At 35.3% G+C, this 15,383-nt stretch overlaps 4 protein-coding genes and 1 long non-coding RNA gene across 5 annotated transcripts; all 5 read right to left on the bottom strand.

The window, feature by feature from the left end:
* Window positions 1,626-4,113, bottom strand: LOC107647818 (pH-response regulator protein palA/RIM20). The gene is made up of 3 exons (XM_021105382.1): window positions 3,212-4,113; window positions 2,097-3,131; window positions 1,626-1,999 (listed from the first exon to the last, which is right to left on the bottom strand). The coding sequence occupies exons 1-3, from the start codon at window positions 3,878-3,880 to the stop codon at window positions 1,754-1,756; spliced, it is 1,950 nt and encodes a 649-aa protein (XP_020961041.1). The 5' UTR covers window positions 3,881-4,113; the 3' UTR covers window positions 1,626-1,753.
* LOC107647819 (S-adenosyl-L-methionine-dependent tRNA 4-demethylwyosine synthase) lies at window positions 6,948-9,165 on the bottom strand. The gene is made up of 6 exons (XM_021105749.1): window positions 8,942-9,165; window positions 8,368-8,543; window positions 7,922-8,112; window positions 7,751-7,837; window positions 7,314-7,471; window positions 6,948-7,209 (listed from the first exon to the last, which is right to left on the bottom strand). The coding sequence occupies exons 1-6, from the start codon at window positions 9,163-9,165 to the stop codon at window positions 6,948-6,950; spliced, it is 1,098 nt and encodes a 365-aa protein (XP_020961408.1).
* Window positions 9,349-11,519, bottom strand: LOC110262488 (probable methyltransferase PMT28). The gene is made up of 4 exons (XM_021105750.1): window positions 10,455-11,519; window positions 10,220-10,369; window positions 9,646-9,916; window positions 9,349-9,545 (listed from the first exon to the last, which is right to left on the bottom strand). The coding sequence occupies exons 1-4, from the start codon at window positions 11,319-11,321 to the stop codon at window positions 9,349-9,351; spliced, it is 1,485 nt and encodes a 494-aa protein (XP_020961409.1). The 5' UTR covers window positions 11,322-11,519.
* Window positions 12,273-14,970, bottom strand: LOC107647820 (probable LRR receptor-like serine/threonine-protein kinase At2g16250). Its single transcript, XM_021105751.1, has 3 exons — window positions 14,306-14,970; window positions 13,715-13,794; window positions 12,273-13,316 (listed from the first exon to the last, which is right to left on the bottom strand). Exons 1-3 carry the CDS (start codon window positions 14,854-14,856, stop codon window positions 12,715-12,717), a joined length of 1,233 nt encoding a protein of 410 aa, XP_020961410.1. The 5' UTR covers window positions 14,857-14,970; the 3' UTR covers window positions 12,273-12,714.
* On the bottom strand, window positions 13,706-14,217 carry LOC110263668. The gene is made up of 2 exons (XR_002349567.1): window positions 13,992-14,217; window positions 13,706-13,904 (listed from the first exon to the last, which is right to left on the bottom strand). It is a non-coding gene; the product is annotated as an uncharacterized LOC110263668 (long non-coding RNA).

The raw sequence follows: 15,383 nt of genomic DNA on the forward strand, positions 1-15,383 counted from the left end.
TATAGTATATATAGTATATTATTATTGTACAAATAATAATAATAATAATAATAATAATAATTTTATTTTATTTTATTTTTGGACGGATGACTGTTATGTCTAATAGAGAGAAACGTGGGGATTGATTTGTACATTAATTTTTTTTTGGGGACTAAAATGTCCATTTTTAAAATCTTTTGGGATTGATCTGGGTAATTACTTTGCCGAAAAATGAACTGGGGACTGATTTGTCTGCCGGAGTAAAACCTTGGTCCTTGGAGATTGATCTGTGTATTAATTTTTCTTGGGGACTAAAATGTCCGATTTTAAAATCCTTGGGGACTAATTTGGGTAATTACTCTAAAAATTACGATTCTTATCATTTTGTGTGACCATATATATATAGTAGATCAGACAATGATTATCTAACAAAATTAATTTATATTTATTGCACTCAACTTGAATAAGTAAGAAATTATCTTATTTTAATTTAGTTCTTAATTCACATGATTTGAATTGAGCTCAATATATATATGATATGATTTAATTTAATTTGATTTAATTATTAGTTGAAAATATTTTAATTGCCTATTTTATTCATAGATTTATTATTTTAATGACTAATAAATTAATCAAATTAATTAATTAGTACACACAATAAATTTGATTTAATAAATTAAAAGAAATAAATTAAAAAATATTAACAAATATTAAAATAAATAAATTAAAAAATACTATCAAATTAAATTGATATAAATTATAATAAATTAAATAATATTTAAATATCTAATCAAATCAATTAATTGATATAGTTAGTTTATCGTAATAACTTATAATTAATGAGTTAAAAGAAATAAATCGGAAAACACTCTCAGAAATATGCCACGTCAGCTCCATCATTAAGTACATAAATCTGATTTTTATATAATAGAATAGATTTAAAAAAAAGACAAAGTATAATTTAAAATTTGAAATTTAATTATTAAGAAAATAAGTTACAATGCTGAAATATTATTTTAAGTACAAAATCATTTTGCAGATCCTCCTATTAGTTCACTTTTAAAGTTCTAATTGAAAAAAATCCCACATCTTGCGCAAAAGATGGTAATTTTTTTATTTTTTAATCATTAGTTTTAAAAAAAGAGTCTTTACTATGCAGGTATAATTGCTGAAGTAATTACATTTTGCCAATTGTTTTACAACTTATTGACGAATTTATTTTCTACTTCTGTTTATCAAATTTGAAATATTTGTCCATTTATGTTTTTTTTAATAAATGCATATGATCTAATAATCTGTTTTTATATGAATCTGATTTATATATAATTTAAAAAACATAGTTTGATAAAACGATTTTAAATACATAACTAATTAAAATGATTTGAAAGAAAAAAAATGATATTTTGACTTTCTAAAAATAATTTCAGTTCGATAAAATGACTCTAAATATTATTAAAATATACTTTAAATAGAATAAGTTTGTTTCAATAAAATGTAAATTGCTATATCCATATGAATTATTCAATTTAAAATATTCTAAAACAAAAAGTAAAACAAACACAAAGTTAATACATGATTTATTGAATCTAATTCATCAGTTATTTTTTTTTTTTTTGGTGACTAATTCATCAGTTATTTTAGTTGTATAGGTTAATATTTCTCCATTTTCTAACCATTTATTCACCAAAGTTCTAGCATCAATCAAGAAAATTCTACCATCCAATTTAAAAAAGTAAATTAGTTAATTCCTAGAGTTTTCCTCTACGGTAATGTTCTAAAAGCTCAAGTTCTCCAATGCCAAATTTGGTGCCTCTAAGGTTGCGGCATTGGCCACAAGATTTCCATCCTTAATCTTGACGGGGCTAACCTCAGAGAGAAGGTCCAAGCATGGTGCTGCTCGACATACCCGTTGAAGCAGGGAGTGAGCATTAGAATACCCTAAAACAAATTGTTGAGTGACATCACTCGATGGATCATAAGCTAAAGGAGGCCCAGATGTCGACGGATAATAAGCTGAAACCTGCATCATCTCAATCAAACAATTTAACAAATCAAGATTGACATCAATCAATTGTACTAAGAAAAGATCAACTGAAACGGTAGATGATCATACATACAGGATATCCAGATAATGATGGTTCATCAGGTCGAGGAACAAGAAACATCAATTCCATTTCGTGAAGCTGAAAATCTAGGACATGGAAGTAGTGTCGTGACACGTCAATCGTGCCAGATGCCTTGCGAGACTCAAACATGGACATTAGATAGAACCAATGCGAAGCATCCTTTTTGGCGTCCATGGCAAGGCGACGGCCTTGGACGGTGGTGAGATCGCAGGAGAGAGCAATGTGGGTGCAGATGGCTGCCAGGTTGAAGAGAACAGAGGCCTTCTCCAAATGGATGTTATGCTGAGAAGAGTGCTGTTGAGGGTTGATGGCATTGTACCAAACAAAGATAGGTGGGTTGGGTGATGCATTCATAGGGAAGAAAGGCTCAATCATGCAAAGGCATTTGTAATAACGCATGAGGCAGTCACGGCGAAGGGGTAGCGAAAGGTCATCACGCAGCATCTCATTGCGCAATTTGTGTAGCATTTCCAGAAGGCCATCTACTCTCTCTGCCACACTCTCAGAGTATTTGAGGACAAAGTAACTGCGCAGGGACTCATAGAGATTCAAGGGCTCACTCTTCTTCAAAGGAATGAATGCAAGAATATCTGATGACAAAGAAACCAAGGAAGATGAGAGGATTGCCAAATCTGTTGGATAAGGAGGAGGCATGTCCCATGGGTAAGCCACCAGCTTTCCATACTTCATCATCTTGAAAGGATTGTACTCCGAGAGGTTGAGGTCAATGTACGTTTGTTTTCGTTCTTCGTATAGCACCTTGCGTACCCCGCAGCAAATCCCTCTAACTAATATCTCAGGGACACATTCTGCATCATGATCAAGAGCACAAGATGTGACCGATGAGAATTTAGGTCGCTTGGATTTGGGTAGGATGGATGATTGCCTCTGACGAGCCTCCGCCTCAAAGAATGTGGCCTTCTGGTAAAGATGAGTTACCCAGGTTTGGTCAAAAGAGTCCACATGTTTCCGTGCAGCCGAATCAGTAGGTATCAGTTCATATGCTCTACTATAAAGCTCATAAACCTACACATCATCCATCATCATCAATTCATCATCATTAGAATGAAGAATAAATGTAAAATCAATCAAGAGTGAAGACTGACCGATATAAACGATAGGGCACATCGGTGTTGTTGGAGAGCGTAACTGGCGTCGTTGTTGTTGAGTTCTTCCCGTAATTCCAGCTCGGAAGCCTGAGCGGAGAAGAGGAGGTGCAGAAACTCCGCGAAGACGAGAGTCAAATCGAGGGTGGCGACCACGTCCTTGGCAAAAACCTGCCAGAGTTGGCGGAAGAAATTGGCGGCAACTTTGAAGGCTTCCATTGCAAGGTGACGGCCAAGGGCGGTGGTACGGTCGCAAGAGGCAGCAATCTGGCTGTAGATGGCTCCGAGGTTGAAGACAACAGCGGCCTTCTCCAATTGGATGGCGCTGCGCTGCGAGGAGACCCCATCTTGATGATCAGGGTTGAAGGCGTCGTACCAGACAAAGAGAATGGGGTCGGCGTCGGAGGAGAGAGAGGTGAAGAGTTTCGCAACCATGGAAAGGCATTTGAAGTAGTGGAGGAGGCAGTCACGTTGCATAGGAAGGGAGAGGTCCGCTCTACGCTCCACCATGTCCCGGCGGCATTTGTTTAGGGTTTCGAGAACGCTTTCAACTTTTTGTGCATCGCCCTCCGAGTATTTTGAGGCTACCAAGTTACGTAACGGCTGGTATAGCTCCACCGGATCAGTCTTCTTCAGTGGGATTGACAGCACCCGATCATTGTTGTTCATGGCGTCGTCGAATTATGATACGATTAGGGATCACTGAAATGGAATTGGATATGGATATGCAAATTCCGCACCCCTCCCGTCCCGCTTTTAATCCCTCTCTCTTTTAACTTTGCCGCATAAAAAAGTGCCTTGTGTTTAGCGTATTTATCTCTTCTAATAAGTTGTTAAGGAGATGTAACCTACCTCAAATCTGATGAGTGTTGACAAATCAAGTTTGGAATTTAAAGCAAAGTATTAAGGATAAATGATTTCCCCTGTTTTCATTCCATAATCCTTCTGCACCAAACGGAGTGCATGCACTAAGCTTTAAAATTATTGACATCAAGTGTAACTTCTACAAATTGCAGTAAAGCAGGTACTGATTCAGAAACGCAAGGCTTGGATTCGTGTGGCATTCGTTGTTCAAATGCAATGATTTCTAGTTTTCTACAGAGAATAAGTCATCTTCTGAAGTGGATAAGCAGTTGAGCAAGTATCAATGCCATGAAGCTTGCAAGGATGTTGTCCCGAATCATCAAGTTAGTGAAAATCTAATAAATATCTTCATTCTTCACTCAATTCTATTCTTTACCAAATAAATTTTTGGAAGTGTCACATCCCACAGCATCTATAAAAAGATACATTTGAAAAACCAAAAGCTCATTAGCTTTCATAATTTTTTTTTGTGTGTTTTATAAGTCAAAAGTATTCAAAGAATATGGTAACCTTTTGTTGAGTACTTTAGTCTCTGTTTTATTTGTTTATTTTCTTAGTTTTCTACTGTAATAAGATTTACGTTTAATGTGTCGAGCTCTCTTTTAAAAAAAAAAAAAAAACAAAAAAACAAAAACCTTCTCTTAGTTTAAATTAAAAACTTACCTATTTAAATTAGAACATATTCTCTGACCCAAAAATGAAAAAAAAATAAATAAATAAAACACGATTAAATATTTTATGATATATCTTGTAAAAAATAAGTGTCCTATGAGTGGAGTCTTTTCATTAGAAAATATTAACGTATTCAAAATTTCAATTATTTTTTTTGTGTCAAAATTTTCAATTATCTGAACTTATTATAGACCTGATGTAAAAACTTTGTCGTCATATATTATAAGTGTTTCAATTCCAAAATTCCCCAACAAAATTCTAGCTTTTTGTCTTATTCTTATTGGCCGGAATATTCTATGTACCCAATCAAAATCCAAGATAGTCAACCAAATCATACATAGGTAACATAATAACATCTTGTATTCTATTTATTAAATTAGATTAAAGGTCTGATTAAGAGTTCAAATGGAAAAATTAACTCTTGCATCATCTTATTCACAAAATTGAGCATCGTCAGCTAAGAGAGAACCGAATTACTGAGTTGGTAGATCCGTAAAAGAGTTTTAAAATTACAAGAAGACAGCCCTAGCTCAATTGATAAAACCATATGCCTTTTAATATGTTGCACCCGGGTTCAAATCTTGGTGAATGTGCCAAATGTTGAATATGAGCCTTTTAGTGTTGTGTGGGTGTGTGTAGCATGAGTGTGTTGTGATACCTAGCATTGGGGGTTGTCCAATCTATCTGACCACATAAAAAAAGGTAAGACGACCTTACTAAAAGACTATTGTCTAGGAACTGCAGTGAAAAATGAAAACCCTAATACTGCAAATAGAGCAAGAAGTTCTACAAGAATGTGAGCCGGATGCTCAATGATTACTGGCATTTCCAGATTATTATTTACCGCCAAGTGTCTAGAAGGAATCAACTCGATATTCCAAAAGGGGCAAGCCATAGCCAAAAGATCGCGTCCAGAAGAAGAGGCACCATAGCCTTGCACCCACAAGTACCAAGAGAAGGCACATTGCAGCAATGGCTAGTGCACGCTCACTGAAAAAGGAACAGCCTCTCATTTCGAGTTTCTGGAGATTCGGACAGCCCTGTATCAGACTGTCCGACATAGCCAAGTAACATCCATCTGACATTTTGGCTGTATTGCCCAATGTAGCCGGCGACCCTGGTCGGTAAAACCCCGGGTTGGAGAAAAAGAGCAAATCTTCTAAAGCTTGGTTTACTTGTATAGTTTCATGTTACACAAATGCTTAAACCTAGTGTCAATATGATTGCTTGCTACACAAGGTCATGTATTTGGTCCTAGTTTATGGTATCTTTCGCTAGGTTTAGTAAGGTTTGCAATTTCCATGCACTACTTAAACAAATAAATCAGAAATAGACACAATAGATTGTGTTAATAAAGACAAGCATATAACATAGCGTGTGAAAGAGTAGTGACCACTTTTCTATAAATTTTAGATAGAAATGGCCCACCGTGCAATTTGTACATCGAGGGCCATAAATATTGCACTAAAACTTTTCCTCCATCAAGGGTTTATTCTGTCCATTCCATTTCTATATTGTTTTTCTTGTTTTATCACTCTCGATATATTGAGAATGACTAATTAATGAGTTTAAGTATAGACCACCATTTACAAAGACATGCTTCTTAGATTGTGTGTTTCAGTCAAAAAACAGAAAAAAAAAATCTCAATCCTGTGAAAATTAAAAGCAGTATGATTACCAATTGAATCATTTTACAGTTTTCAAAGAATTTAATTTTGATTGTCTAATAGTATGAACTATTTTTCACAAATCACAATCATCTAATTTTATCTATTTTTCAAGGATCAAGATCCTCCAAAGTAAAAAATTAGTAAAGTGGAAAAATGAAGAGTTAATCACTCTTAAATTAAGATAGTAAGATACACATTTCATGAAGTTACAAAATCAATGGTGATTAACCCCTAACTTTACTACTTTATCAATTTTCTCACTTTAAAGGATTTAAATTTGTTTTTTAATAACTATTTATGTGAAAAATAGTTATTTTTACTAATGTAATATGAAAATCAAATCCTTTTCCAAAATATTAAAGGAAGAAATAAATGGCAACACAAATTAGTCTTATAAACAATTCAAAAATTCAAACAACTCAAACATGGGAAGAGAGCTTGTGCTCGTGAATTTACTGCCCTAAATTGGGGAGGGTAGTTTTTGTTATGCATACTAAAAAAAAAAAAAAATAATTTATATTTGTAGCTAATTACAAAAATAATCTTGACATAGCAGGAAAGCCAGGAAAACAGACACCTACCAGGTCATGAAATTTATCGTAGTCTATCCATGTATACCACTTGCCATCCATCTTGAACTTCTTAGTCTTTGCTAAGAGAACACAACATGAATGAGCATGTTCACAAGCAACTTCATACTCCCCTAGGCTTTTCAGAGCAAGGGCCTCTGAAAAAGCTTTCACATCGGCATGCCAAGGCACATTTTCCATCGTCAATTTTGATGTGGCAGAGCTGCAAAAGAAAATCAAGAGATAATTGTCACTGAATGGTGCTTTTGACACACGAGAAGATATCTTGAGCAAAGAGGGTGCACAGAAGAGAAGGAAGAAGCATATGAGCCACAATATGTAACTCCCTTGATTTCAACAAAGTCAGGTTCTCCAATACTAAAGAGCTTGTAATAAGCATCAACATCTTCAGTGTTCCAACCTTTTACCAATGTCAAGCGGTATACAGTTCTTTGATGTTTTTCCTTCAGGGCTGTCAAGGAATCCTGGCACATAATAGACCAGTTGATCAAGGGAACATAGAATAATATCAAATGGCAACATAAAATAAAATGATATAGGATAAAGGGACCATATACTAAGGATCCTCAATTTGAATCCAAACCAGAGCTTGGCAACATCAGGTGGAAAAACTACATCTCTAGAAAACTGTAAGTGAAATTACACATTTTACATCCTATGCTTATTGTTATTGATTACGGTGATGATTTGTTATCAGGATATAATTTCACACAGTTTTTCACTGACAATTAAAATGGACTCGCAATGAATCGTTCCCAGAAATCTCCAAAGAGTGGCCTATCAATTGCCTTCAAGGAGTCTTTTGTTGCAGCATCTACACTGACATATAACTGCAAGAGACAAACAAGAAAATTAAGTTTGGCTCGTATAACAAGCATGTTTTAAGATGTGAAACTCTAGAAGCTACACAAAACCTGGGTGAGAGGCTTCATTGACTTTATTTTATCTGGAAACTGTGCATTTGTCGCCAGAAAAGTGGAAATTCTCCTTTTGTGCAGTTCATCCACAAGTGTATTTATCTCTGGATACATAATAGGTTCCCCAACAAGAGATAGTGCACAATGTCGTGGTGTAAGACCTTCGTTTAGTCGCTCCAGGGTAACTCCTACGAAAAAGTAAGTAGAGTGGATCAATTTAAGTGATAACAAAGATATTGATTCTCACACCACAACAGCACACATGCATATATTTCGAGGTGCGTCCTAAAACTGAAGTCATTACATGCATAAAAGTGCAACCTCTAGCAAAATATTGAAATAGGAAACTTTTTTGTCAGCTCTATTGTCTAACTGTGTGGGTTCATCAATCAGCAACATAGCTTCATACTATAAAATTATCAAGCATAAAAACATAAATTTACCAGGAACTCCTTTAATTTGTTTAATCATATTTGAATGCATCTCTATTGCAGAATTTACAATCTCTATTGGATCATCCATCTTCCATTGCCAACTTTTTCCCACCGGATTTGTGTGATGTCTCCAACAAAAAACACATTTATTTGCACAGGCCAGGCTAGGGGTTGCCTCCATGCACCTATTCATTCAAAAAAAAAAAAAAAAAGGGAAAACCAAAAGCAAATGTTTAGTGAAAATGATTACAAAATACCAATGACTGGATAATAAAAGTAAGGCTACTACAGTATGCCAAAGTAACAATAATATACCACATGTTTTTCTTCCATATATTTATTTATTACCTTCTCTTCCTTTTCTGTTAATTTTTTTTAAATTATTGATACACTACAATGTGATGAGATTTACTCTTACATTACAGAGAACAGTATTATAAAAACTATGAAGCTCAGGCATAATGAAACTAACGTAGTGAATAAATATCTATAGTTGCCATCTAAAAGTTGTAGCACCTCAAGCATAATGAAACTAACAGTACCTAAAACAAATAAAAGAGCACAATAAGGCAAGTTACTGTACCTATGGCTCTCAATACCATAGAATGAATGCTTATAGCAACCACCCCGTCCTCGAAGCTGTGACTTGGTCCATCTACAAATCTTAACACCGCTATGTGAACCAATAATTTTATACCCCTGCGAATTGTCAGTGAACATCAATATACCAATATATGAAACTCTAAAGTCTAATATGCTTGCTTCTCTAAACCAATAATTTGCAAATAGCAAATTTCTGCACGGCATTATATCCATAGATGTCATTATATAAAGCACAACCTAATGGTTTTTAGATCACATTCTGCAATTTTTAGCAATCGTAGTAGTTGCAATATGATAGCAACACCAATTGTAACTGCAATTTGAAACCAATGCTATTACAATGATGATATTATACCTGCTTCTCTAAATTACTCGAATAACTGGAGTCTATCCTATGATAGTTATTGAGTGGTATGCAGATGTTCGGTCGATTCTAATAATGTCATGAACCATCACTATCTCAAAACTTAATCTAACTTTGATTGACCAACCTTCTTCTTCTTCAATGCTGTCATGTTTAGTCGACATAATAAAGTATCCACTGGGTCTTAGAATCCGATTCATCTCGAACAGAAGCTTACCACCTAAAACAGGGAGAAAATTGAGTTATTGTTGTAATATGATAAGTAGAATTTGGAGAACAGAACCATTACTTCAAAAAGGTGCAAAGACATGGACACAAACCATTCGAATGCCAAGGGATGCTGCAACCCCCACAATGAATAGCATCAAAAGCTTGACTTGGAAAAGGAAGCCTTCTTCTACCAAAAGGGCTAACTACTGCCGGAAAGCCACGCTCGAGTGCCACCTGAGCTAAGTCCACTAGATCATGCTTCAAGCCTAGGGTCAATGTTAAAACATCTTTATCAAGAAGTGCAACCACGAAGCTCGAATCTGAACACCCAATTTCAAGGACAACACGAATAGTTTTTCCCCACTCGATGTCTGGTACCATCTGTAATATTCAGAACAATATTCAAAATGTTTTCAAAATAATCGTGTTGTTAAAGTCACAGATGCATTTCTATCATATTGTTCCTAAAGAGAGCACACTTTGTGAATGTGAAAACATCATTGATCAATCAGTGTGCTTGTGTAAACAATAAGTGGAAACATATTTAAGATGCAACATAAACATCAAGCTTGAAACTAGATGCTTCCAAGGAAAATGCAAAACTCATGTCCTCAAATTACTAACAATATATCATGTTTGTGAAATAAAACTCTAGCTGTTGCTACACCCTAATAGAAAACTTACCTCTTCAATTGACTCAAGATAGTGCTGAATCCCACCTTTGAACTCAGACTGGTTTTGTGGAAAAGTAAGATACTCGCCGGACTCCACCAACCAACTATGCTTCTTCATGTAAGCAGCAAGTCTCGGGTGTGCAACATTCTTAAACAATATCTGCACTGACACAAGATGTTTATACCATTAAGGAACATACACTTCAATTCACCAACACTTAATCTAACTTTTTCAGTTCATGTACCTTTGATTTGCTCTCAGGCCATGGTTGCGAATACCCGTATCCACCATGAGGAAGAGGAACCAAACACATTACTGGCGCCCTTGGACAACTCCTCTCAGTATGACGGTAACTCTGAACCTTCCCACCACCAACTTCAATATCAATACAAGGAATATAGTTATGCTTGCTCCGAGTACTACACAATTTCCACTTATAGCTAGCATTTGGATCAAACAATGGCCCTTTAAATTGTCCCTTGCTTGTTCCCACACCTCCATCTTCAAACAGTTTAGAATCCTGATCCAAAGATTCAGCTAAACCACTGTCACCACCATCATCCATTTCAAAATCCACACCCACTTCACCGTCACGATCAGACCCTTCTTTTTCACCTTCCAACTCTCCTTCACTCTCCTCTTTCTCTTCCTTATCCTCTGATTCATCATTACCATCAGATTCAGACACTTCATTTGCTCTCACTTTATATTTATCTTTATCGTTCTTATGCACCCTTTTATGTGGTGCCACCCCTTTGTCATGTTCCTGATGTACGGTGGCAGAACTATTACCATTCTTCTCATCCTCCCCCAACACATCCTTCTCCTTATTCGACACGCCACCAAAATTTTGCTTTTCCTCTGCCTTAGTCTCCTCCTTCTTGTGTGGTAGTTGTGTTTGTGTTTGAACCCCTTTAGAAGAAGTAGAAGAGGAGGAAGAAGGTTCTATAATGTCTTCAAAGCTTTCCCTTTGTGTGGTAATAGACGAAGACGAATTCGAGAACACCCCCCACACAAAGATGAAGCACAAACCCAACATTGTCACAGCTGTCATCTTCACCCATAACCCATATGGGCGTTTCACTTTCCTAACCAACTTTGCAATGGCCATAAATCACTCACTCTAAATTCACCACTATCCCAAAATCAACTAATCTTGCACGAATCGAATCGAATCAGATCGAGTCAAGCCACTATGTCTAAACTCACAAATCCACATCCACTACACTCTAGCTAATCTGATTGGGGAAAAATCAGCTAACAATGAAGTAAATTTCTCAGTTCTCACACACCCTTAATCTAAAAATCTGAAATTAAATTCAGCACAAGCTAGCTTTATTCATCTACATCTAAGTAAAATATTAAGGAAATGTTGAGAACAAACATAGCATTATTCACTCACAACCTAATAGGCACCAAGCTAGATTTATCATATATGAATCTAATAGGCACTTTATAGTGAAATTTTTAATGAAATTCTCAAATCTGAGAAGGCACCGTACCTGATGAAAGTGAGGATAGTTAAGGTGTTACTGTTGATAGGAGAAGTGTCAGTTTCAAAGTGACTCGAAGAAAAGAATAGAAATAAATGAGATTTTGGCAAAAATAGAAAATGGGTGTTTGAGTTATTGGAGGTGGAAATCAAGAAGAGATTAAAAAGATTATTTTTTTTTCGTGCTAATATCAGTTTGAGATTCGATTGAGGAATGAAGAGAAGTACAGAGACAACTAATGTTTAGTCAGCGCTTTCAACTGTAAGAAAGCAAAAACAACAACTTTGGTTTTCTTTTTTTGTCAATGGAAGTCTTTTACTCCAAGTATTAGATTTTTTTTTGGGGGTGTTTACATCTGTTGTAAATTTTCTTCTTTTTTCAATAAATGAATAAAAATAAAACAAAAAATATTGTTGGATTTGTGTGAATGTTTTACTCTTTTTACAAAAATTAATGATATTTTTAATGAAAATTAATGTAATTTTATATAAGATTAAAAATACTATCTTTTATTGTTATATCTATTTACTGTGAGATAAATAATATTAATGTTTTAAAGACGAAGAATGTATCTTTATTGTGATATAAATTCACAGGGAAAATTAGGGCATATGCCACAATGCTCAAGAGGACTTAATTTACAATAATACACTTAGCTAAAGAAAGTTTGAGCAAATATTCTTCACACTTTTAAGTTCTAATTCCTCACAAAATTGTAACACCCTGTTTATCATTTTACAATGCCTCACACATTCATTGACCTACAAGGAGGGGTGTGGTACAAATAAGCAATTGCTAGTGCACATAATTTAGCACCACCATGTTGTTTGATTGCTTCAGCATGGGGGTGATGACAATGTGTCAAACATACCAAAAGTCCAAAAGGATCCAACTTTGTTCTGTACAAATAACATTACTCTTGGTAATGTAGCACAAGCAATTGCTATGGTACAAACAATTATCAATCTTATACAATTAAAGAATAGGCAAATTCATCACTTCCTTTTTGCCTCATCTTCCCCCACCAATCTCCACATCTTGTGTTTCCAATGGTTCAGGGAAAACTTCATTGGATTTGGATGATCTTTTATTGGAAGATGAGTGATCCATTATTACACCACTTCCTTGGGAACTTACTTTCCCTGATTGTTTAGTCCCACTTGAACTATCTTTGTTTGTTGCAGTAGCACTATCTGATGAGCTCTGTCTCCAGCTACCAAACAATCCAGTGCTCCAAGACTTCCTAGACGAAGTTGTTCGCAACTTCACCGAGCTTGCGCTTTCTTCTCTTACAACCTTCAACGGATTTTCCAGCGCCCTGAGGACGTGTCTCATAGGGGGACGTTTCGAAGGCCTAGGATTCAGGCATGATCTTGCTACGATTGCTATAGCCCATACTTCTTCAAGTAGATCCTCATTTACTAACAAAGAAGGGTCGACAATCTTATTTATCCTTTCTTTATCATCTATGCTAATGTAAGGCAAGGTCTGCTCCAACCACTCTCTTGAGGTGGCATCCTCTGATTTACTGACCTCGGTATCTCCGGTAATAAGCTCGAGCAAAATCTTACCAAAACCATATACATCACCTGCCCAAGTTACTGATGATGTGCCTGATCATTGCCAAAGCAATAAGAAATGCATATTAGTTCTCTTGAAAAAATTTCATGCCAATGTATGTAGTAGCAGGATCACTAAAAGTTGTTCAATGGGACTAATGTGCTGCATTTAAATCTCTTCCATCAACACTTGGATGAAAACTAACTAGAAAGGGTAAACAAGTTTACTTACCAAAATTTGGTTGATTAGAAGATCTGCAAAATTACAAAGATGAAAATACTGGTTACAACTTTGAGTGAACATAAAAATGTAACAGTAAACTTAAATATCAGCATCCATTCAAACTAAATGCTAAGATTCAATATATTTATAAATCATGACGGTACCTCTTCAGGTTTAATATTCAATTATTGTAATAGATTAAGCGGTTTTTATTTTTTTGCTCTTATACCCAATGAAGATCGAAGTTGAAGCAACGATAACCATTCGGTTCTTGAACTCAACTTTTCAGTGCTTGAACTCAAAGCAGAACTGAACTCAACGAAGAAGAACAGGGACATAACGCTAAAAACTACTGTAGCTGAAAAAACAGAGGAACTCTTTAACTTCTTCACCTTCATGTTGTTCTTTGCTCTGTTTCTCTGCAATTTGAACCAAACTTTAGTTAAATTCGGAAACTTTTTGAATGTAAGGGGGAAAAACGCGTTATTTTTTTTTTAACTTTTCACCTTCAATTCGAAGCTCTAAAGGTTCTGCAATTGGTGCTGTTCTTCATGTTATGCTTCTCTGTTTTTTTCTCTGTTTCTCCGAAGCTTCATGTGTATGCATGAGTTTAACTGTTTTAGTTGATTTAGAAATATTGGAATTTGACACAAAAATTGGATTTTGTGTGTTTGGCTCCAATCAAAATCTCTGCTACTGATTCTGCACCTGAACCAATACACAAAAAGAATCCATTAATGTTAGTAATTTACATGAATGCTTCATTATTTATTTAATGATGAAATAACAATAAAGAGTCTAGATTATATTTGGTGTTAACTACCTGTGAGCGAGGGGAGGGCTGCAATCATGTAGATAAGCAAGGCCTTCGGCAGCTCCTGTAGCGATTTTCAATCTCGTGATCCAATCAAGGGACTTCGATTTACCATCTGCATCGGTGACTCTCTGCAAAGAACTTGCCAAATCTCCATTTGGCATATACTTGTAAACTATACATTTCTCATTGTCATTCTCCAAGCAATGTCCCAAGATTGGGATCAATCTTGCATGTGAAACCTTGCTTAATAATTCCAACTCCACAACATATGATTCTCTCTTGAACAAACTCAAATCTACCTTTTTGATGACAACAGTAGCTCCGTTTTCCATTACTCCCCAGAAGAGGTCTCCAGAATGACCATGCTTGATGATATTTGCTTCAGCAAAATTACCAGTCAACTTGAGAATTTGCTCATAAGTAAATGATTCCCCGACAGCAATGTCGAATGCAAGGTCTTTAGGCGGCATAGGACTCTCCCCTACTGGAACAGGCCCGGAAGTGAATAGTGAATAGTGAAGAGAGAGTAATGGATAGGATTTGAAGCATTGCATTAATTGTGGAACCGCTGGGAAGAATACCTGTTTGAGGAAAGTGTCTTAGTCACTATCACCGGAGTTATTTAATGAGTTTCTGGGAATTGGGAGGTGCTGATGAACAAGAAGTTGTTATGGTGGTTATGGTGGTTATGGTGCCATTCTAATGCCTATATCTATATCTATATGTGTCTTTGTGTATGGGGTTTCCAATAATTGATGTTAGGTTTGTCTACAGTTTGTAATAGGCAATCAAACTCAAAAACAAATATCATAGCAAATCAACAATAGTGTTTTACTTTTCTCAATATATATTCATTTTGATCTTATAAATCAATTCCACTAATTGAATAAACAACGTGAATAATAGAATGCATTTCAAGTTTAGTAACCGTTCAAAACAAAGATTATATCTAATTAAATTAAATGTTATTCTCCTGTATAAATAATACGAGAAATAGTAGAAAATTATAATAGTCATATCAATCAATTTCAGTTAATATAATAATAAATTATAGATGTTTGCTACGGTACAACCATAAATT

Source organism: Arachis ipaensis, chromosome B06 (genome assembly GCF_000816755.2).
Source record: "Arachis ipaensis cultivar K30076 chromosome B06, Araip1.1, whole genome shotgun sequence".
Taxonomy (NCBI): domain Eukaryota; kingdom Viridiplantae; phylum Streptophyta; class Magnoliopsida; order Fabales; family Fabaceae; genus Arachis; species Arachis ipaensis.

Coding starts and splice junctions, on each gene's coding strand:
- LOC107647818 (XM_021105382.1), bottom strand. CDS start 3,880: ATGAACAACAATGATCGGGTGCTGTCAATCCCACTGAAGAAGACTGAT. Junction 3,132..3,211: donor GTGCCCTATCGTTTATATCG/GTCAGTCTTCAC, acceptor GATGATGTGTAG/GTTTATGAGCTTTATAGTAG. Junction 2,000..2,096: donor CATCATTATCTGGATATCCT/GTATGTATGATC, acceptor GAGATGATGCAG/GTTTCAGCTTATTATCCGTC.
- LOC107647819 (XM_021105749.1), bottom strand. CDS start 9,165: ATGCCGTGCAGAAATTTGCTATTTGCAAATTATTGGTTTAGAGAAGCA. Junction 7,472..7,750: donor ATTTCTGGGAACGATTCATT/GCGAGTCCATTT, acceptor ATTATGTGCCAG/GATTCCTTGACAGCCCTGAA. Junction 7,210..7,313: donor GGAGTTACATATTGTGGCTC/ATATGCTTCTTC, acceptor TTTCTTTTGCAG/CTCTGCCACATCAAAATTGA.
- LOC110262488 (XM_021105750.1), bottom strand. CDS start 11,321: ATGGCCATTGCAAAGTTGGTTAGGAAAGTGAAACGCCCATATGGGTTA. Junction 10,370..10,454: donor GGCCTGAGAGCAAATCAAAG/GTACATGAACTG, acceptor GTGTCAGTGCAG/ATATTGTTTAAGAATGTTGC. Junction 9,546..9,645: donor CATCCCTTGGCATTCGAATG/GTTTGTGTCCAT, acceptor TCCCTGTTTTAG/GTGGTAAGCTTCTGTTCGAG.
- LOC107647820 (XM_021105751.1), bottom strand. CDS start 14,856: ATGCAATGCTTCAAATCCTATCCATTACTCTCTCTTCACTATTCACTA. Junction 13,795..14,305: donor CCTCCCCTCGCTCACAGGTA/GTTAACACCAAA, acceptor CGTTGAGTTCAG/TTCTGCTTTGAGTTCAAGCA. Junction 13,317..13,714: donor TCAACTTCGATCTTCATTGG/GTATAAGAGCAA, acceptor GGCAATGATCAG/GCACATCATCAGTAACTTGG.